The 23,550-nt window shown below is 42.6% G+C and overlaps 1 protein-coding gene across 34 annotated transcripts in view; it reads right to left on the bottom strand.

Annotated features, from left to right (window-relative positions):
- The window catches only part of TSNARE1 (t-SNARE domain containing 1), a 579,510-nt gene that overhangs the window by 363,299 nt on the left and 192,661 nt on the right, over nt 1-23,550 (bottom strand). For all 34 annotated transcript variants that reach the window (XM_084848631.1, XM_084848635.1, XM_084848636.1 and 31 more), the window contains one exon: nt 11,486-11,555. In XM_084848631.1, coding sequence (XP_084704757.1) covers nt 11,486-11,555 — 70 coding nt within the window. The remainder of the gene's footprint in view (nt 1-11,485; nt 11,556-23,550) is intronic.

The following is a 23,550-nucleotide window of genomic DNA, read 5'->3' as shown; positions in this document are numbered from 1 at the left end:
TTCAAATTGCAGTGGTTAGCAATAGCATTTTCAAGTGCAGTTCAGACATTTCTCTACAGAGGCAACCTCTTCCCTGTTTGGATCCATGGGATGTCTGGGGATAATTTACCTAAAACTCTAGAGGCAGATTCCTCACTGCTGAACTGTGTGTTCGGCTGCTCCAGATGTTATATTTCTGTGAATATAAGAGGACCTTGAGTCCAGTGGGTTTGAAACTGCTCAAATCATTGGGATCGACTCCTGGGGAAACAGGCTTACAATTCCACTGTTTGGGGGCGGAGGGAGGCATGAAGTCTCTAAAAGAAATAGGGAGGGGAGTGGGTTCACTATTCACCTTACCTGGTAGATTTAGGGTACAATCCTACACATGTTTAACCAGAAAAAAGTTCTATATCTCCCAGAATTTCCCAGCATTAGGGAGATACGTTCAGGGAAAGATTTCAGTGAAATATTAGGAAGGGATTCCCCATTATATCAGCTTTTCGGTATTGGGACATTCTGCTAAGGGAGGTAGGCAATTTATCTTTGGGGGAGAGCAATCCTATGGCCCCTGAGCCATAGCGCATTTCAGATTCCTGGATTTGAGACCAGAGAAGAAACCTCCAGCCGCCCCAGCCTCCTTCCCTCCCGCTCCGCAGAACCCGAGCTAGATGGGCAAAATCTCCTATCTAGCCAAAATGCAGGGTGAGAGAGGCACGGAGGCAATGAACGTCTCTGCACTCCTCCCACCCTGCATAGGATGCCTGAATTCGGAGGCTGATTGTACCCTTAAAGGCCTTTCAATGCAAATTGCTCTCACATTCACTATTTTGTTTTTAAATCTCAAGTTCTTTCTCTGGCAGATGTGAAGAACTTCACAAAATTCGGTAAATTCTCATTAAAAAGGAACTGAAACAAAGTTCTCAGCCAATCCTAAACAAGTATCAGTGTGTCCCTTACAATGAGAGCAATGTCCTGGACACAGACACGGCCTAGGGAGACCCAGGTTCAAATTCACATTTCAAATTCAAATTCAACCAAGAAGCTCACAGAGTGGCCAGTTCCTGTCTCTCAGCCTAAGGTTCACATCATTGTTGGGATGATAAAATGAAGGTGGGGGGCATGTACAACATCCTGTATTCCTTGGAGGAAGGGCAGGATAAAAATGAAATCTGTGCATACAACTCTATGGTTGTACAACCAGCCCAGTGTTGGCAAAGCTGAATTCTATGTACGATATTGGCATTGCCTTGCTCTGTCCCAAGTAGGCTGGATGTCCTTATCTCGTCTGATCTCAGAAGCTAAGCAGGGTCAGCCCTGGTTAGTACTTGGATGGGAGACCTCCTGGGAATCAGGCTTCCTGCACTGAGCAGGGGTTTGGACTCGATGGTCTTGTAGGCCCCTTCTGACCCTATGATTCTAAGTATACCACTTCACACATTGTGTAGATCAGATGAGAAGTGCAAAGGTTGCATTCGGAGGAATCCCCGCCCCGAACCCCCGCTATCTCAATTAGGCCTCCCATGAAGCCGATACTAGGCCTGATAAACACACTGTGACTAGATATACTTAAACCAAACAGTTTTGACATTAAACCGGGACGATATTACTTTGAAGGGTTTAACATATCAACAGACTTGACACACCATTTCAAAATATTTATGGAAATCATTTGCATAAAGCTTACACAAGCAGAATAACAAAACCCAAAGAAATAATATTAAAATCTTACCCTCCATTAGAAATGTTGACACTTAAAAGCTTCCATCTGACATAAATGTTACATATATATATATATATATATCTCTATATATATATACACACACACACACACACATACTGTATGTATGTATGTGTGTGTGTGTGTGTGTATATATATACACATACATACATACATATATATATGGAAACACTTGACAATTGAACTGGGCACTGCAGTGATTTATTATTATTATTTTTACTCAAGATAGATGCCATAAACTATGCCGTGCAGGGCCACCCAAGATGGACAGGTCATGGCAGAGAGTTCTGACAAAATGTGGTCCACTGGAGAAGGAAATGGCAACCCACTCCAGTATTCTTGCCAAGAAAACCCCATGGAACGTATCACAAGGCTAAGAGATATGACGACAGAAAATGAGCCCCTCAGGTCAGAAGGTGTCCAATATACTACTGGGGAAGAGCAGAGGGAATTTCCAAGTAGCACCAGAAAGAGTGAAGCGGCTGGGCCAAAGCCGAAAGGACACTCAGCTATGGATGTGTCTGGTGGTGAAAAGAAAATCCGATGCTGTAAAGAACAATATTGTTTAGGAACCTGGAATGTAAGGTCAATGAATCAAGGTAAGCTGGAGGTGGTCAAACATGAGATGGCAAGATTGAACATCGACATCTTGGGAATCAGCGAACTAAAATGGACAAGCATGGGTGAATTTAATTCAGGTGACCATCATATCTACTACTGTGGGCAAGAATCCCTTAGGGGAAATGGAGTAGCACTCATAGTCAACAAAAGGGTGGGAAAAGCAGTACTGGGGCACAATCTCAAAAACGACAGAATGATCTCTGTACGAATCCAAAGCGAACCATTCAACATCACAGTAATTCAAGTCTATGCCCCAACCACTGAGGCTGAAGAAGCTGAGGTTGATCGGTTCTATGAAGACCTACAACACCTTCTAGAACTAACACCAAAAAAAGATGTCCTCTTCATCATAGGGGATTGGAATGCTAAAGTAGGAAGTCAAGAAATCACCGGGATAACAGGCAAGCATGGCCTTGGTGTACAAAATGAAGCAGGACAAAGGCTAATAGAGTTTTGCCAAGAGAACATGCTGATCATAGCAAACACTCTTTTCCAACAGCACAAGAGACGACTCTACACATGGACATCACCAGATGGTCAGTATCGAAATTAGATTGATTATGTACTTTGCAGCCAAAGATGGAGAAGCTCTATACAGTCAGTCAAAACAAGACCTGGAGCTGACTGTGGCTCAGATCATGAGCTGCTTCTTGCAAAATTTCGGCTTAAATTGAAGAACGTAGGGAAAACCACTAAACCATTCAGGTATGACCTAAATCATATCCCTTATGAATATACAGTGGAGGTGAGGAATAGATTTAAGGGATTAGACAGAGTGCCTGAGGAACTATGGACGGAGGTCCGTGACACTGTTCAGGAGGCAGCAACGAAATCCATCCCAAAGAAAAAAGAAATGCAAGAAAGCCAAGTGGCTGTCTGAGGAGGCTTTACAAGTAGCTGAGGAAAGAAGGGAAGCGAAAAGCAAGGGAGAAAGGGGAAGATATATCCAACTGAATGCAGAGTTCCAGAGAATAGCAAGGAGAGACAAGAAGGCTTTCTTAAATGAACAATGCAAAGAAATCGAGGAAAACAACAGGATGGGAAAGACTAGAGATCTCTTCAAGAAAATCAGAGATCTCAAGGGAACATTTTGTGCAAAGATGGGCATGATAAAAGACAAAGAAGGCAGGGACCTAACAGAAGCAGATGTGATTAAGAAGAGGTGGAAAGAATACACAGAAGAACTATACAGGAAAGATCTTAATGTCCCTGATAGCCATGATAGTGCAGTCACTGAATTTGAGCCGGACATCCTCGAGAGTGAAGTCAAGTGGGCCTTAGAAAGCATTACTAACAACAAAGCTAGTGGAGATTACAGTATTCCAGCTGAACTATTTAAAATCCTAAAAGATGATGCTGTTAAAGTGCTGCACTCAATATGCCAACACATTTGAAACACTCAACAGTGGCCACAAGACTGGAAAAGGTCAGTTTTAGGGATGTCAGAGAATCTCGGGCTCTGGCGGCGGCAGCTTCGGCGGCTGGTCTTCTGACCAGCTGCCGCCGCCATTTGCAGTCTGGCGTTTGGTGTTGTTGTTGTTGTTGTTTTACAGGGATGTGATAGGCTACGTAAAGACTTATGTAGCTTATCACATCCCGGTTAAAAACAAAAACAAAATGCATACGTAACGTAGGCTACATACGTAACATAGGCTAAAACTAGTTTAGTTTAGTTTTTGTGAACCGCCCAGAGAGCTTCGGCTATTGGGCGGTATAGAAATAAATAAATAAATAAATAAATAAATAAAACGGCGAATCAAAAAGGGACGCAAATAGCGCCCACTACGCTATTTGTGTTCCCCTTTATTTTCGCCGTCATAGTCTACATAAATATTTACGTAGACTAAGACGGCGAAAAATAAGGAACGCAAATGGCGGCGGCCATAGCCGCCGCCATTTGCGTACGCCTTTTTTTTTTTTTACCCAGCAGCCACCGCAGAGCAGAGCCGGCCGTCAAGGATTACGGGGGGGAGGACCGGATCGCCTCCCCCCCCGTCGAGGATTCCGACAGGAATCCCACCATGAACAGAATCCACGAAAAGGTAAGTCACTTTCGTACATCCCTAGTCAGTTTATATTCCAATTCCAAAGAAGGGCAATGCCAAAGAGTGTTCAAACTACCGCACAATTGCGCTCATTTCACATGCCAGCAAGGTTATGCTCAAAATCCTACAAGCTAGGCTTCAGCAGTATGTGAACTGGGAACTACCGGAAGTACAAGCTGGGTTTCAAAGAGGCAGAGGAACTAGAGATCCAATCGCCAACATTTGCTGGATCATGGAGAAAGCAAGAGAATTCCAGAAAAATGTCTATTTCTGCTTCATTGACTATGCTAAAGCCTTTGATTGTGTGGATCACAACTAACTCTGGCAAATTCTTAAACAGATGGGAGTACCAGACCACCTTACCTGTCTCCTGAGAAACCTGTACGAGGAACAAGAAGCAACAATAAGAACCAGACATGGAACAACCGATTGGTTCAACATTGGGAAAGGAGTACGACAAGGCTGCATATTGTTGCCCTGCTTATTTAACTTATATGCAGGAATACATCATGAGAAACGCCGGTTTGGATGAATCACAGCTCGGAATTAAGATTGCCGGGAGAATTATCAACAACCTCAGATATGCAGACGATACCACCCTAATGGCAGAACGCGAAGAGGACCTAAAGAGCCTCTTGTTGAGGGTGAAAGTGGAGAGTGCAATGAATATGAACCTGAGCACACTCCGGGAGAAAGCGGAGGACAGGAAGGCCTGGCGTGCTATGGCCCATGGGGTCACGAAGAGTCGGACACGACTTAACGACTGAACAACAAGAACAAAGATGGTAATTTGTTCTAAAACCTTTTACATCTCAATTCTATTATTTTATTTTTAATGGGGAACCACATATATCCTTATTTATCTCAGTGGTCTAGACCGAAGGTGTCCTGGGTGCCACAGCCACAAGTGTGTGATGGTTGGCTACCAGTCAAAGAGTCCTCTCTGTAGTGGGCCCCTGTCAGTGGAATGCCCTTCTCAGGGAGATCCACCTGACATCTTCATTGTATATGTTTAAACAACAGGTTAAGATCTTTCTCTTCCAGCAAATAGTCATTGTTAACTTTTACTGCTGGCTTTTTAATATTTGTAATGTTTTAATATGTTGAACTGTTCATTGTTTGATTTATCGTTTTGGTTCCGTTGTTGTAGTTGTATTATTGTAAACTGCCCCAAGGGCATTTGCCAGTTGAGTGGTATGTACATTTAATAAAGAAATATTCAAATAACGTGGGTAATTATTCATTATTCATTATACATTTTACTAAGCACGTGGGCCTCCACCTTGGATGATCTTTGTTAAATGCTCTCCCTGTTACACTTTGTAAGTTGATCCCAAGGTAGAGGCGTAGCAATTAAAGGAGAGATCGAAATCCTGTGGAGCTCCCAGTATGATCAGGGCTATCAGCTCTCCTAGTTTGAGATAAACATCAGGCTGGAGGTTTGCTGCCAGGATGGGCTCATGGACAGCCCAATTACATTCCAACCCTCTTTGCTCAGCACTACATTTCTCCTGGTGGTTGGAGACAGAGACTCCCCTGTAGGCCTAAGCAGATGGGGCAAGATCATGTAAGAGAAGACAGTCCCTTAAGGTCCCACATCGTTTAGGGCAGGGGTGGGCAGAAGGTAGATCACCAGATGTTTTGGACTTCAACTCCCAGAAACCCCTGCCAGCATCGCTAATGGTCAGGAATGCTGGGAATTGAAGTCCAAACCATATGGAGATCTACTTGTTGCCCACCCCCTGATTTAGGGCTTTGAAGGTAATGACTATCCCTTTGACCTTGGCTTGGAAACAGACCGAGAGTCAATGAAAGTTGCACAATAAAAGTGTCAAATATTTTGAAAAATGGGTTCCAGTCAAAACTCTGGTCACAGTGTTTTGAATAGGGATGCGCGCATCAGCCAAACTGAAGCTCACAGAAATTCTCTGATTCCATCTCGAAGCTCATTCCGACTCGAATCTGCATCTGACTGCAAGCTTAGTTTTGTTTTTTGTGTTTCTTTTCACATGAAAATCTGTGTGGACTTCCCTGCATATTTCCCCAAATCTTTGAAATGTATGCAGCCCTTTGAAATGCAATGCATTGATTAAAGTGTACTTGTGCGCGTTTTTCAAAAGTACGCATTTCTTCATGTGAGGTTTTCAAATGTGCGCATGCTGTTGAGCACAGTTGTGGTGAGTTCATGAATCACACTGCAAGTTCGGAAACGTACAGAGCCCGTGTTTGGTCCGGAAGGTGTGAACTGGGTAAATCCTGATAAAAAAACGAACTAAGCCAATTCCTCATACATCCCTGGTTGTGAACCAGGTGAATTTTCCGAACGCTTTTTAAAAGCAGACTCACACAAAGCATGTAGCGATCTAACTTGGATGTGATAAAGGCAAGAGGACCACCCTTTCCAGGAATGGGTGTGGCTTGTGCGGTGCCCAAACTGTACAAAAATCATCCTTTACCACCAGGGAGCACAGTTGGGTCCAGAAGCGCTCCAAAGTTGTCAACCTGTTTTTAGGGTGGAAGAACATAACTCCAAAAAAGGCTATATGCCAAGCCACCTATCAGCCTTCCTACTGACCAAAAGCACCTCTGTCTTGCCTGGATTAAGTCTTAGCTGGTTGGGCCATTTCCACTCCATCACTGACTACAGCTGTTGGTTCAGGACCTTGATATAGTATCTTTCCTAGATGTTCAATAGAATCATAGAATAGTAGGATTGGAAGGGGCCTACAAGGCCATCGAGTCCAACCCCCTGCTCAATGCAGGAATCCAGGTCACAGCATCCCTGACAGGTGGCTGTCCAGCCTCGTCTTGAATGCCTCCAGTGTGGGAGAGCCCGCCACCTCCCTAGGGAATTGGTTCCATTGTCATATTCCTCTAACAGTCAGGAAGTTTTTCCTGATGTTCAGCCGGAATCCGGCTTCCTGCCACTTGAGCCCATTATTCCGTGTCCTGCCCTCTGGGATGATTGAGAAACGATCCTGGCCTTCCTCTCTGTGACAACCTTTCAATACATTTCATAGACAGTATTTCGCCACTTGCTACAATGATAAATAGGCCAGTATCATCCTCATTTTACAGATGGGGTGGGGCTGCTTATGGCCATCCAGCAAGTTCATGGATAAGGTGAGATTTCACTTCATTGATTATTAAATTCATACCCCACCTATTTTCCTCTTGCAATGAACCCAAGGCAGCTTGGATGGTCCTCTTCTGCTCTGAATTATCCTCACAACAACCCTATAAGGTGGGTTGTGATGAAAGTTAGTGACTGGCCCAAAGTCCCGCGCTGAGTTTTATGGCCAAGTGGGGACTAGAACCCAGATCTCCAGAGTCTCAATTCAACACACTCACCACTACACCACACTAGCTCTGAAGTGAACTGAGGAGTGAAATGAGTGGCTAAAATGAGGGCTATGTGCTACCTCCAGTACCAGAGGCGGTATGACCATGCACACCAGTTGCTGGGGAACATGGGCAGGAGGGTGCTGTTGCGCTCATGCCTTTCTTGTGGGTTCCTGGTCGACAGCTGCTTGGCCTGTCACAGGTTGGCCCACACAGGGGCCCACACAGTGGTTGGCCCACACAGTTCACATTCTGTGTGAACAGAATGCTGGGCTAGATGGACCCTGGATCTGATCCAGAAGGGCTCTTCTTACGTTCTTCTATGTCAGGAAATACTTAACATAACACACCTTTTCATTTCTTCTTCTTTTTTTGAAGTCACCAACAACACTGGACGATGTGTATAAATGAAAGTAAGTGTCTTTCCCAAACAAAAATGCAGACAAAACCATGCAGGTTGCAATCCTATGCATCGTTAGACAGAAGCAAAGTCCTACAACTTCCAGTACTCCCCAGCTAGTCATGCTGGGCAGAAGATTTCCTGTCTAAACATGCATAGGATTGCACCCTAAGCATTTTTACAGATTCCCCCTGCCCTTCATTTTCCTTCCTTGACACTGGCATCTCTGTGTCCTTTGAAACAGAGCTGCACACAGACTTGAAGCATGCAACTGTTTTACTGTGTAATTAAAGCCCTACTTAAAATGTAAACAATAAAAGCTATCAAGCTACCAAATGCTCTCCCATTATTCTCTAAACACCTTCTAAATCAAAGGGTGTTCAAGGAGAAATAGGTGACCAGCTTCGGAGGAATGGGTGGTGTACACGTTCAAAAAAGAAAAGAAAAGGAGAACCAGGGGGAGAAAATCTCCATTCTGGGAGGCCCTGGGAAAACTGCCTTTGGTGAATTCCCAGACTCCGAACACTACTCCCCTACCTGATGGTGGCGCTGCTGCAGGCTCCAGCCTTGTGTGCTTACCAATCATGGTTGTCCTTAAATAGGTAATGGAAGCTGCAATCTCCCAGCAGTGCCTCTCAGTCCTCGAAGAATGGGAAAACTCCTAGGCTGCAGTATCACCCAGTACATAGGCATATGAGAAGAGCTCTCCTGGACTGGACCTGACTAATGGCCTATCTAGTCTAGCATCCTTATTTAGACTACTATTCTGTGTCCCATAGTGGCCAACCTGATGCCTAGGGGAAGCCCACCAAAAGGGCATGAGGGCCATGGGCCACGCCCACTCCTGGGAACACAGTGACTAGTATTCAGAGGAGGGATGCTGGAGAAATTCAAGATGGACTAAAATGAGCTCGTATTTCTAAGTATCCGACTTGTGGAATCCGCTGTGGAGCAAGGCTACACAGGGTCCGTGGACTTTCAGATTTGTTTTTTACTTCCTGAAATTTACGCATATTTATCCATAGGAAAATATGCAAGTTTCTGCTGAGGAAAAGTGGAATGGAATGGGAGATAATATGCTAAAGGTTACATACTAAGGTAAATTATGTGAATTCTTACGAAACCTCTTACATAATTATTTGCATATTTCCTGCATGACGGAAGAAGAAAAAGTTTACATCGGTCTGTGAGCGGACAATGGAACAAAAGGCACCTGGCCATCCGTGACATACAAAGGGAGAGGATTTTACACAGTCTGTTCATCCTTAATTCAGAGGCATATGACTTGTGATCCTGATGCCATATGGCCACCATGACTAGTAGCCTGTATCTTGCATGGAATTGTCACAACTTTTGTGAACCACCCAGGGAACTTCAGCTATGGGGCAGTATAGAAATATAATAAATGACATGAAATAAATGAAATCTCCCTTAAAAGGCATCTAGGTTGGTGGCCCTCACCACACGTTGTGGAGCCAAAGCCCAATGTTTCACTACGTGCTTTATAAAGAAGTCCTTCCTTTTATCAGTCCTAAATAGGGTGGCTACTTGTGAATCATCCCAAAAGAGAAAATGCATAACCAAAAGAATCATAGAATAGTAGGGTTGGAAGGGGCCTACAAGGCCATCGAGTCCAACCTCCTAAGAGAGGACTGGGATCTGAGTAACATCTGTATATGCTGATTTATATGTACAGATGCAAATTTAGAAATGATTATTATAATGTAAATAGAAATACAGTACATTATTTTTCTTTATTTATTTATTTCCATACCACCCAATAGCCAAAGCTCTCGTGCGGTTCACAAAAATTGTCAGTCATTAACATATGTGTGTGGGTGTGTGTAAATGGTTTTTATATTATGTATAATATTGTATTTTTAGGTATTTATCCTTTGTAAACTGCCCAGAAAGTGTTGGCTATTGGGTGGTATAGAAATGTAATAAAAGAAATGAAATCTCACCATAGTATGGAAGGCTGTGACCAGGTGTCCTGTGTGCCTGTCTGTTCAGTCTGCTGCCCAGTTGCTACGTGTTGATGGGCAATGGTTCTTATGGTTCTTTATCTTTAAACTGGAACTGAACAGGGCAGTCCTTCAAAAGAGGATGTCTTAAAATAGAGGATGCCTTAAAATAGAGGATGGTCCTCTGACAACCTTTCAAATAGAGGGCTGTCCTCTGTAAAAGAGGACACATGGCCACTCTAGTCTTCAATCTCTCACAGTGTAGCTCATTGGATGATCCCAGGCTTTAGTATTATAAGAAAGGCAGGAAAACTTCTCCCTATCCACTTTCTCCATGTAGCTGCACCCTAGATTTATATAAAGCCATTATGATACCAGCAGGTTTATTTTTGACCCGCTTCCTAGTGACTTCCTAGGCAGGATGCTCACTTTTGATACTTATATATTAACTACTCCACACACCCCTCAACACAAAATATGAATGATGATTTAAAAAGTCCAGGATAACATTTCCACACCAATGCTTAAGATAGCAACAACATGCTGTAACATAAGAGAATTTTATTTATGAATTTAAAATGATTTATAGGCCTTTAAGGGTAGAACCTTCTCAAGCAGTGTACAAGAAAAAACTATACAATACTATGTAAAACAAATTCAAAAGAAAAAAAATATCAATGAACACAAAAAAATACTATAGAAAGGGATAAACCTGCAGCAAACACTCCATGGAAAGACCAGCGAAAACAGATGGGTCTCCAGAGCTTTCCTGAAAACCTGCAAAGAAGCTGTGTGATGAACACGTGCTAGAAGCTGATTCCAGAGGTGCAGGGCCACCACTTCATTCAGGACTGGTCTTAGCTCCTTTCAGAAAGAAGACAGATCCTTCTATTTCTCTTTTAAGTATGAAAGGTGTGTATGTATGTTACATTGTGTATTTTTATGTTTTATTATGTTTTTAAAAAAGCATACTGTCCAATTTATGCTGTTGTCTGTGTGACTCACCTCTTCTCAGTGTGTCAAGACAACCACATCGCTCTGAACCCAAGTGAGATATAGAAGGATTGTCACTAGTAATCATGGAGTCTGGTTAATTACATTATCCTTCAATTTTCCCCTTAAAAGCTGAAGTTTCTGAACTGTCTTCAAAGGCAGCTCCATGCAGAGTGTGCTCTGGCTGTCCAGCCTGGCTGTCACCACAGCAAGAACAACTGAGGCAAGATTCTCCCTCTTCAGACAGTGTTGGAGTTGGCATACCAGCTTCAGTTGGTAAAAAGTACCAGCTTAGAACAGAATTAGATGTAACGAAAGCAAACATAAAGACAAGAGACAAAGGAGGAATTTGGAAGAAAAGAGGGTAACAGGCAACCACAGGCAAAAGAAAGAGACTCACAGGCCATCACGCAGTTCTAGTGTGTCATTTGGTGTCCCAAGAGACTTAAGGCTCCTTTCCAGAGATGTCACTGTCCGGAGAAGAGAATCATTGTTAAAAACATCTTATAGGGCAGCGTTCAGGAGCAACTAAGTTAGCAATTGTTATTTCAGTTATCTTTGCAACAACCCAAAGAGAAAGACCATGGTCAGTCCTAAGGATGTGTGAGACCACATTTTGAGTTAAGCTAATCTTATCAGAAACTCAGTAGGCATTCCTCAACTTTCACCAGATGCTTCATCTGAGAAGGAATTTCACACAGAGAGAGACACACTTCAATGTTTGCTTCGAATTTTAACTTAGGTAAAATTGCAGTGACAAGAATATGGAATTATTCCCATTTGACAGATAGTGTAACAAGTTGCGGGACAGGGAGATGCAAAATCCCACTCAATAAATCCACTGCAGAGTAGAGACTAGAGCAAAATTTGGACTGGTCACGCATGAGATCATCATAAATCACCTCTTTTGAAGTGAACTGTGCTTTATTTTGTCAAGGTTTTATGGTTTGTTAGCCACTCTGGTTATATGTAATATAGGAAGGCCAGGTAGATACATCAGAAATAAATCATGTATAGAAATCATGGCTGATCCAAGATGTCTCCCTTTCAGAGCTTTAAGGATGGCTCAGCTGTCCCACATGAACCTCACTCAGATGCAAACCAAGGCTCATTGAGTGAGCTCAGGGCTCTTCTAATATCATCCTCATCATAGAAAGGATTGTATGGTGCGACCACACTTTGAAAGCTGTGTACAGTTCTGGTCACTGCACCTAAAAAACAATATTGTAGAAAACATGCAGAAAAGGGCAACTAATACGATCAAGGGGCTGGAGCAACTAACCTATGAAGGAAGGTTACAACAGCTGGGCTTCTTTAGCTTGGAAAAAAGGAGGCTAATATGTATTACATTATGTCTTGTGTGGTGAAAGTGGATAGGGAGACATTTTTCTCCCTCTGTCATAATAGTAGAACCCAATGGGGTCATCCCATGCAGCTGATTGGTGAGAGATTCAGGACAGAGTCAAACTATGGAATTCACTGCTACAGGATGAAGTGACGGCCACCAATTTGAATGGCTTTAAAGGGGAATGGACAAGTCCATGGAAGAGAAGGCTATGAAAGGCTACTAGTCCTGATGGCTATATGTTATCCTATGTACTATGTACTATGTACACCCGTTGCTAGGGGAACATGGGCAAGAGGGTGCTGTTACGCACATGTCCTGCTTGTGGGTTTCCCATGGGGAAGCTGGTTGGCCAATGTATGAAAAGAATTCTGGACCAGATGAACACTTGGTCTCATTCAGCCTGGCACTTCGTATGTTCTTATGGACTCATATTGGACTGCAGGACTTTTTCTTCAATTTCCTACAGTTTGACAGGAAGACATTAATCCTTAGTCCAGGGGTGGGCAACCTATGGCCCTCCAGATGTTTTGGCCTACAACTCCCATCAGCCCTAACCAGCATAACCGATGATGAGGCATCATGGGAGATATAGGCCAAAACAGCTGGAGGGCCACAAGTTGCCCACCGCTGCCTTAGTCCCAAACCTTATGCTTGAACAGAAGTGGGAAGAGGAATCCCACCCCTCACCACTATGGCTTGCATGGAGCCTCTAGAGAGGAAAAAAAGACAATGCAAAAATAAAGAAGTCTGATAAAATCCCATCCATGAACTAGTGCTGGCATACTGCACTGGAAAAGCTCTCACATCTGATCAACAAAACAAAACAAAAATGAGGAGCCTCGCCAAATCCTGAAGAGTCCTTCTGTCACACAACCCCCCCCCCCCTTTTAAGCTTTCACAGAAGTTAATAAGGCACTTCCTGGTAAATGGCAACTATTTTAGCTCTGTATTGACTTAGTGAATCTTCTTTCTTTCTTTCTTTCTTTCTTTCTTTTTAATCTACAATAAAGTTATTTCACATCAGGGCTGATCCTAAATTGGTAGCATAGAGATATGGTGCTGGAAGAATCAAGATTAAGCACATTTCAGATTAATTTAAAACAGTACAATAACTAACTCTGCCTTTTACGTTCAAATGTAAATTGTATTATAAATGGAAAATAATGACACCATGGGGCACCATTATTTTACTGGAAAATATTTAAGTATGTGCACAACACCCCCACAGAATTCAACGAGACTAACAAGTGCTTAATGTGAGATGGATGATGCTCCATAATCATTAAAAGAACTCTCCCTCTCTCTCTCTCTCTCTCTGTCTCATAAACACACACACACACTTAATATATATGGGTAAGCAGAATCAATCCTTCATTACAGACACAGGTGTGCTGATGATGGGGGAGGTACGTGTATCGGGGCAGGGGAGACTATCACAGACAGAGAGAGACATGGACTTTGAATGCACATTAAGACTGTCCTTTCATCAAAACACTTCATTATTATGCATTGCCTACATCATCAGCAATCACGAACAGCTTGACAAAAGTGAAGATGGCATCCAGGAACTTACAGAGTCTGGATTATAACAGATCCATGGATCTGTCCTTTGGTTAACACGGAACCACGGAACCACATTTGAGTTGAATATTCTCAGTGCCCGATCCTGGGATAACTAAAGAACCGCCTTCTCTCATATATCCTTGTCAACTGTGATCATTTCCAGAACCTTTCTTTATATGCACATACCTTTTGAGTTTAGGGAGCTAGCTACCAGAGAATGGGACTTTTTAATAATAATAATAATAAGCATGACAAGCAATAGAGTAATATACAATTAACATGCAGGGGGGAACCATGGCTCAATATTGTTACTGAAGTTTTCATTCCGTAAATCAAGGAAGGAGGACCATTATTCTCTGGATTTGTTTGTTTGTGAATTGCACTAACTTCTTATATTAAGGAAATGTTGTGAACAAAGCAACTTTCCATATTGTTGGTAGCCATTCTGTGATTTTAGAGGTTCTTCTGATTTCTGGTTTTGAGCAATGCACAACCTTGTTGCTATTAATATGTTTAATATAAGTTGCTGATCTCCCGATCCTATTTCTTCTTTTACAAAGCAAAGCCAAAGTGCTGGGGGATCTGGAAAAATCTGATACCTTGTCATTTGATTATAGACCAGATTTCATTCCAAAATGGCCTAACATCTGAACAGGCCCAGAAGATGTGCAAGAGATCTGCTTTTCAAGACTGGCAAATGGAGAATGGTCCTTTTCTTTGGAGGCGCTCAAACTGTGGAACTCTCTCCCCTAGACAGGTTCGCTGTGCACCTTGATTCTTGTTTATTTGTGGGCACTAGGAGAAGTTGTTCCTCTATTCTGATGCTTTTAGAAGCACATGTGATCCCTTTCCTTTGGTTGCATAGCTCCCGCTTTTCCTCTTTTTGCTGTTCTTATTGTGCTGTTTTCTGCCGCATTATTTGAAGTTTGTTATTGATGTTTTCATGCTGTTTTAAATCAATTCATCTGTAAGCTGCCTTCAGGGCTTTTGTAAGTCAAAGGATGGGATGCATATCCTTTAAATGAATTAATGTTCAGTTTTGTTCTTACACTGCCTACACCACCATCTGCACAAATTGCTGTTCTTTACACCAGCAACATCTCCCAAGCATGAATTCAGCTTCGACATGAGATTCCAGCTCAGGCTTCACAATTCCCCATCCAAAGATCTAGCTATGCTGGCTTCCCATGTCTAGTTAGCTTCTTTGCTGGCCCATGCCCAGGGGCATTTTAGAGACGGGCCCACCTGGGCATGGAACCCGGATCTTTTCAGCTGTGCCCCGGATCTTTGGAGCTGTCCTAATTGCCTTTTTTTTTTTTTTTACATTTTCCCATTGACTTGCATTGGAAAACAGAAACGCTCATAACCTTTTTACTTTGTATGATAAATACATGAAATTCAGAGATCTGGTTGCCCCCATGGAGCTGATTGAACTTGCCCAATTTCAGGCAGTTGGTTCTAGTGGTTTTTGTGCTAGTCACAGGTAAAATTTGCTATTTTCAAGAGAATCTGTCAAAGCAAAGTGCTATAATGTTTTTGTTCTTCCACATAAGTGTATGGAATTTGGGGACCTGGCAGCCCCTACAGAGCTGACTGAACCTGCCAAATTTCAAACATTTAGGTCCAGTGGCTTTTGTGCTAGCCATGTGTAAAGTTTCCTTTTCTCAAAGACTAAAAGAATAAGTTAAAACTGCCAAGCCACACAGTGGATTAGAGATTCTAATCAGAAGGTATTTAAGGTGACCACTAGGAGGTCACTATCCCTAATCTCTGGTGTATGTTTTTTGTTGGGTGGGGGGTTAGGTGCAAAAACACTCTCTCCCCCTACTTTTCTTTTCTGCTCTAACATGCCCTCTGTTGGGAGCTTGCCTGCAATGAAATTTTGAAGAGGGAGAAGGAAGGGAAGAAAGAGCTCCATGTGAAATACTGGTATTTCACATAGCACCTGATTTTACTGCCCCAAACTGGAACCTTTGGCTTCTGCAGAAGTTTAGTAGCTTCAGTACAGTAAAGGATCCAATCAGCCTCCACAAACTTCTTTCTCCCCTCCACTTTAATTTATCCTAAATACCTACAGGACTCGACTTATTCCAAAAGGAGGGTTAGGGCTATGTGTCATCATGATCGATGAACTGCTAAGGCTTTTAAACAGATTCTACAGTTTAAAAAAACTAGAAAAAAGCCCTCTGCCACCTCACCACATAAAGTTAATTTAAGTATGTGCAATCCTTACAAACCCTCCACAGTCTCCTAAATTCCTCTGAAGTACTACTTCTCTGAAAGGAGCCACTTGGATTAGGGAATTCTCTCTACCCCCCACCCTGCATTTCCAATCACCGTTCTTCTTTTCTTCTTCCCTCCCCTATCCTGTTCTTTCTTTCTCTTCTTTATTCCATCCAGAGCATATCTTGAGGAATTCTTAAAAAGAATTATCTTTGGTGGGCAAGAGAAGTTCTGAACTGTATTTGACTTTATACAAACAGACAAGAGGGTTGGTTTTTCTCTTTCTCACTCAAGCCCTTGAGAAAATTGGGTTCACATGGGTGCAGAGAAACAAAACTGAGGCTGTTTTGTTTGTCAGTTACCATTATCCAGCAACAGGAAGGGCCGTAGCTCAGTCGCAGAGTACATGCTTGGCATGCAGAAGGTCCCGGGTTCAATCCCCAGCATCTCCAGGTAGGGCTAGGAAAGAATCCTGCCTGAAACCCTGGAGAGCTGCTGCTGCCAGTCAGTGTCAACAATACTGTGTTGGATGGGCTCAGGGTCTGACTCAGTATAAGGCAGTTTCCTATGTTCCTATGAACAGAAAGCTTTAATAAAAATAGGAGTTTTTGGTTTGTTTTTAAGTGGAGGGGAAAAAAATACTGCTCATTTATACAATCCTATGTATGCCTGCTCGGAAGCCCCATTATGTGTAGTGAGGCTTACCTTCAGGAAAGTGTGCATAGGATTCCAGCACGAGTTACTTTTGCAGGGAGGTTTGTACCTTGATGTTCTGCATGTTTACTCGGAAATAAGTACTGAGTTGTGAACATGGTATTCCAGGCTTAATACAGTGCCTGTTGTTCAGTCGTTCAGTCATGTCCGACTCTTCATGACCCCATGGACCATAGCACGCCAGGCCTTCCTGTCCTCCACTCTCTCCCGGAGTGTGCTCAAGTCCATATTAATTGCATCAGTGATGCTATCTAGCCACAAGGGTTAGATGTGATGCTATCTAGCCATCTCATCCTCTGCCATCCCCTTCTCCTTTTGCCTTCAATCTTTCCCAGCATCAGGGTCTTTTCCAGTGACTTTTCTCTTTGCATTAGGTGGCCAAAATATTTGAGCTTCAGCTTCAGTCTCTGTCCTTCCAATGAGCACTCAGGGTTGATTTCCTTTAGGATGGACTGATTTGACCTCCTTGCAGTCTAGGGGACTCGTAAGAGTCTTCTCCAGCACCACAGTTCAAAAGCATCGATTCTTCGGCGCTCGGCCTTCCTTATAGTCCAGCTCTCACAGCCATACGTTGCTACTGGGAAAACCATAGCTTTGATTAGACGGGCCTTTGTCGGCAAGGTGATGTCTCTGCTTCTTACTATGCTGTCTAGGTTTGCCATAGCTTTCCTCCCAAGGAGCAAGCGTCTTTTAATTTCATGGCTACAATCACCGTCTGCGGTGATCTTGGAGCCCAAGAAAATAAAAACTGTCACTGCTTCCATTTGTTCCCCTTCTATATGCCAGGAAGTGATGGGGCCACATGACATAATCTTCATTTTTTTAATGTTGAGTTTCAAACCAGCTTTTGCACTCTCCACTTTCACCCTCAACAAGAGGCTCTTTAGATCCTCTTCGCTTTCTGCCATTAGGGTGGTGTCATCTGCGTATCTGAGGTTGTTGATAATTCTCCCGGCAATCTTAATTCTGACCTGTGATTCATCCAGCCTGGCGTTTCTCATGATGTACTCTGCATATAAATTAAATAAGCAGGCCTACCCAATTCCATCTAATGAATTGACTAGTGTATGTGTGTTGTTTGTTTTCATCTTGCATGAACTCTAGCTTCAGTGGTGAGGGAAAGGCACTTAGTACATGCTCAGAGTTTCTCCATAAACGAGCCCAAGTTTTGAAAACAGACTCACTGGCTGAAACCTGGTGAAGTCTTGGCACAAATGAAGTCATGGGGACGAAGATACAATGAGAGCTTGTGCATAACAAAGAGGAGGTAGAGGAGAGTTGCACAAAACAAGGCATTTGTTTTTATGAAGGATGGTAGGATGAGGAGGGATGGCTGCATAGAGAGGAATAGAATTGGTAGGGGGAGAATGTAAGAGCTCAGTGGTGAAAGAAAAGCATTCTGCATATGCTCAGGGGCACTCTCTAAGAACATAAGGAGAGCCATACTGCATCAGACCAAAGTCCATCTACTCCAGCATTCTGTTCACACAGATGCCAATGGGAAAACCACAAGTAGGACATGAGTGCAATAGCGCTTTTCCACCCATGTTCCCCTGCTGCTAACATTGGTAAAATGTAAATAAATTCTAGTCATTCTAAATTTGCATGCATGAGGAAGAGCTGAGGAACCTCATGACGAAGGTGAAAGAAGAAAGTGCAAAAGCTGGGTTGCAGTTAAACCTAAAAAAAAAAAAAAAAGATTATGGCAACCAGCTTGATTGATAACTGGCAAATAGAGGGAGAAAACGTGGAGGCAGTGACAGACTTTGTCTTTCTAGGCGCAAAGATTATTGCAGACGCTGACTGCAGCCAGGAAATCAGAAGACGTTTACTTCTTGGGAGGAGAGCAATGGCAAATCTTGATGAAATAGTGAAGAGCAGAGGCATCACACTGACAACAAAGGTCCGCATAGTTCAAGCAATGGTATTCCCCGTAGTAACCTATGGCTGCGAGAGCTGAACCATAAGGAAGGCTGAGCGAAGGAAAATAGATGCTTTTGAACTGTGGTGCTGGAGGAAAATTCTGAGAGTGCCTTGGCTGCAAGAAGATCAAACCAGTCCATATTCCAGGAAAGAAAGCCAGACTGCTCACTTGAGGGAATGATATTAAAGGCAAAACTGAAGTACTTTGGCCACATCATGAGAAGACAAGATACCCTGGAGAAGATGCTGATGCTAGGGAAAGTGGAAGGCAAAAGGAAGAGGGGCCGACCAATGGCAAGATGGATGGATGATATTCTGGAGGTGACGGACTCGACCTTGGGGGAACTGGGGGTGGCGACGGCTGACAGGAAGCTCTGGCGTGGGCTGGTCCATGCAGTCACAAAGAGTCGGAAGCAACTGAATGAATAAACAACAAAAATATGCTTCAGAAACTTTGCAGGTTTCTTGCCTGGGAGACACCTCTAATGACCTGTGCATTTTCATACAAATTTACCCAAAAACTATTGGGGAAGGGGTGAATGGAAGGGAAAGCAAATCACTCCCTCCCCCAAATTGGAGAACACCCCGTCCACATGAACTGCTGCACCTATCCTTCTGAAACTTTGCTGGTTTCTTACTTAGGGACAACTCCAGGCTGCCTGTAATTTTCAGAACAATGGTCCACATGGAAAATAGGAAGATAAGTATGTCCTCTTTTGGAGACCTCAAAATGGCAAGGCCACCCTTGCACAAAAACCCTTGTGGCTATCATTCTGAAATTTGGAGACATGATCTCCTCTGATGTGGCAATGAATCCTGAAATGTTTATTCAATTCTTCCAAGGAATTAAAATGTTATTGACAGTTCCCTTTAAAAGAAAATCAAAATATAAACCCTGCATCTACTTTTCTGACATTGGGCAGGTGTAATCCCCTTCTAGGGGCTACTATGCCTGAAATGATCATCCAGTTCTGACCAAGTGAAAAAGTTTTTTTGGGTGGGGGTTTTACCATTCCAATGGTAGTCAACAGGAAGCATACAGATTCATTTTTCTAAACCTTGACTCAGGTTTGGTGCTACAACTACAAACTGGCACAAACAGAAGCAGAATGTTTTCCAAAATGCTGAATTAGGGTCTGTGTTGAAGTGGGGGGGGGGGTCGGTGCACACTTATGTATATAATCTATACACACATGCAAGCATACCACATGCATATGCGCACACACACACACACCACAGACACACACACACACACACACACACATATATATATATATATATATATATATATATATTAGAGGTGTGCTTAAGACTTGGAGATAGATAGAGGGAGGGAGGGAGAGAGAGAGAGAGAGAGAGAGAGAGAGAGAGAGATGATAGGCAAATTTGTGTTATGGGCCTGTGCCCCGGATCTTTTAAGAACCTAGCAACACCCCTGCCCCTGCCATCAGTTAACTCCTAGTACCATCAAAACGACTACTCTATAGAATTTGCCATATGGTTTGCAAAATGTCTCAAGGCAGTTAGAATTGTTATCTTCTAGCCGATCATTATTTCTTTTCCCTGCAACAAATAGAATGGAATTAGAAACCTGCCTTGTTGAAACACGATGTGCAATGGATGGTCAGCTCTTAAAATTAAGCATGTACTCTGTTTTGGTGGTTGTGTAAATAGCGTACATGACGTAATGTGTACATTCATAGTTTGAGATACATTATAGTTTTGTCACGAAAGGATGTGTTTTACACTCCCTGCATGGTAGGTGATTTTTTGTATATAGCAGTGGACACTGCACAACCTAGGCTTGACACATGGAAAGTCCTGACAATATCTGCACAAGATACTGAGATTTTGAAAGAAAGAGATCAGTGGAAGGAATTCTGCCTAGAGATTTCCTGTATATGCTAATTGCCTCTTCTTAGTTCATGCCTATGTCCATGGCCTCCACAAATCAAGAAGTTGAACCCTGCACATTGTCCATTTCAAGATGAAATGTGACAGCTTCTAAAAATATGTCAAGGTCAATTAGACCTTCAGACAACAGCCTCATGCCGTTACATAGAAGTTGTCATAACACAATTGTCAGAGAAGAGCTTGATATATAGCGGCAAACACACTCAAATTATGAGAATTTATCTCCAGCAGCTCACAAAAAATGGGAAGAGAAAAACAGGGTGGTGTATTGCGGAGTGTGGTAATTATAATGGTGTCAGGGATGAGTTCCAGCCCTTTCAGTTGTCTGACAGCTCCGATTCTGAGTCAGAGTTAGAACTGCTAGATCAAAGCTTAGGGGAGGGACCCACCCTAGAGAGCCTAGACACTGAGAGAGATTCCTCCGAAGGCCTTGACAAACAGATGGCCTAGGCTGAGTCCCTGCCCCCTCCTTCCACCGTGGGAACTCAAGTTTCCAAGGAGAAGGAGGAGGAAGAGGGGTGTGACTTGAGAGATGCTAGGGTGCGCTGCAAAGCAAAGCAGGAAAAGTTAGGGGTAGTGCTCAGACACTCAGCCAGGATGGCCACCCTTGGAAGCCAACGTAGGAGGGAGCCACCCTAAGGGAGGGGCATCACTGCAAAGCAAGCTTGGCCATGAGGTTCGTATCCAAACTGCTGGCAACTTCTCTACCTTCTGCTTCATCTCCTCTGCTTAGAGAATGTTGATTAGTGTCCTGCTGTAGATCAAGTCTTGGCTGTTTGCAAGCAAATACAGGGAGCAAGGCAACAGAGTAGTCAAGTTGGCAAGCAAAGGGTCAAGCCCACAGGTTTCAGTCCAAGGAGGTTAGGCTAAGGCTGGAGTGGTCAAAGTCCAGGCACAGGTCAGAACACAGGCAGGCAGGCAGGCAGGCAGGCAATGAGGATCAGGCAGCAGCAGGAACCATCAAGGTAACAAGCAAGAGATCAGACAGGGTAAATCAGTCAGCTACGTTACTCAGTACAGGAGCAGGGTCGTTAGGCAGTCGATAGGGTCAATAAACAGAGCATCAGTTACAGGGCACGATTCAGGAGGCAAGTCACACGGCAGAGGCTGGATGGACCAAGTTGTTCCAACACCGGCTGGGTTTCCAGTGAAGTCTTCTAAGCTCAAAGCCAGCTGGACCCCACCCAGAGCTCAGCTGCAGCAGTCAGAGCTCCCTTTCCAGTGCCTACTCTTGAGGAGTCCCTTTCACCTGAGGAGACCTTTTCTGGAGGAGAGCACTCCTTCGTACAGGAGCCCTACTAGCCTGTCACTTCAGGCGACAACGCTCCCGGGGATCAGGGGGTGGCTCAGCCTCTGCCTCAGAGGCAGAGTCCTTTCTCCTTAAAAAAAAAACAACTTTTTATTCTATTTTTTATCTTTATAAATGAAATAAACAGTACCAACAACCTAAGCCGTAACTACAATTTCCCAACAATACAGAATTCTTAGGAGGACACAGCAATAACAAAAGAGAAAAAGAAAAGAAAGAAAGAAAGAAAGAAAGAAAGAAAGAAGAAAACAGAAGGAGAAGGAATAAGGAAGCATGAAAAAAATATATAAAATCTTATTTAAAGGGATTAATTTTAAACTCCATTACACAGAAACTTCAAATCTCATTATATTTAAAAATTATACCTATAACATTGGCAATATTACAATTCAATACAGCATAAATGATCAACCTTACATTTCAATACCATATCATCAGTCTTATAGCAAGGAAGCAGGCCTACAATTCATTTCCAGTAACCATATATTGCCCTTCAGCTAACATATAATAGTAAAGCTTAACAATTTAACCACCCAAAAATCTTACTAACCAATCTCGTAATAATGATAATAATAGTAATAAAAAGGAAGGAAATTAAAAAGGATAAATAATAATAACAAATCACTAATAGATTTTATAACGTTATATAATAATAACGCTTAAAAGCAACCTTACAACAATCACTAATATATTTTGAACTAGATATATAAATGTGCACATTTCTATACACCCTCAAACAGTAAATTTAAGTACAGTATATCATATCCATTTTAAAATGAAAGGATTTAAAGAAAGGGAAAAAAATGAGAGAAGAAAAAAAAGACGTGTGTGTGTGTGTGTGTGTGTGTGTGTATGTGTATATGTATATATATATATATATATATATATATATATATATATATATATGAACAATTATCTCTGGCCTAGCCTGAATCTTACAGACTAAATATAGGCAGCTAACAAAACATGTTTGTAGATTCCAGTTCATGGGACTGGAACAGAAATATCACGTGATTTTCCATTTAGCTACACCTCTGCCATTTCATGATTTAGAAACTTCTTCATTCAGCCTTCAGAAAAAATGCAAAATGTAGCAGGATATTTTAAGTGATATTGTAAATTCATTTGTTTTGCCAGATTTTTCGCCTTGATAAATAGCCTTCTTTTATCAGCAACTTCTTTGGTATAATCCAGAAATAGCATAACTTTATCTTGCTTCCAAAAACGATTTCCGCCCTCTCTTGCCAAACGCAGGATATAAGTTTTTGTGGAGATGCTTGCAAATTGGACTATAATCGTATAACCAGTCCCTTTGGCATTTGACACAAGGAATGCCTGCTCAATATCAAATGAAGAATCAGATGGCACAGGGAGTATCTCATGCAGGAGCTTATCTACAAAAGTAGACAAATTTACATCAACAGGTAAATCTTTAATACCAATGATACGTACATTTGCCCTGCATGCAAAA

The sequence above is a fragment of the Heloderma suspectum genome, chromosome 4 (assembly GCF_057233095.1).
Source record: "Heloderma suspectum isolate Gila_16-S chromosome 4, 16-S_ref, whole genome shotgun sequence".
In the NCBI taxonomy this organism is placed as follows: Eukaryota; Metazoa; Chordata; class Lepidosauria; order Squamata; family Helodermatidae; genus Heloderma; species Heloderma suspectum.
This window is presented reverse-complemented; position numbering and strand designations above follow the sequence as displayed.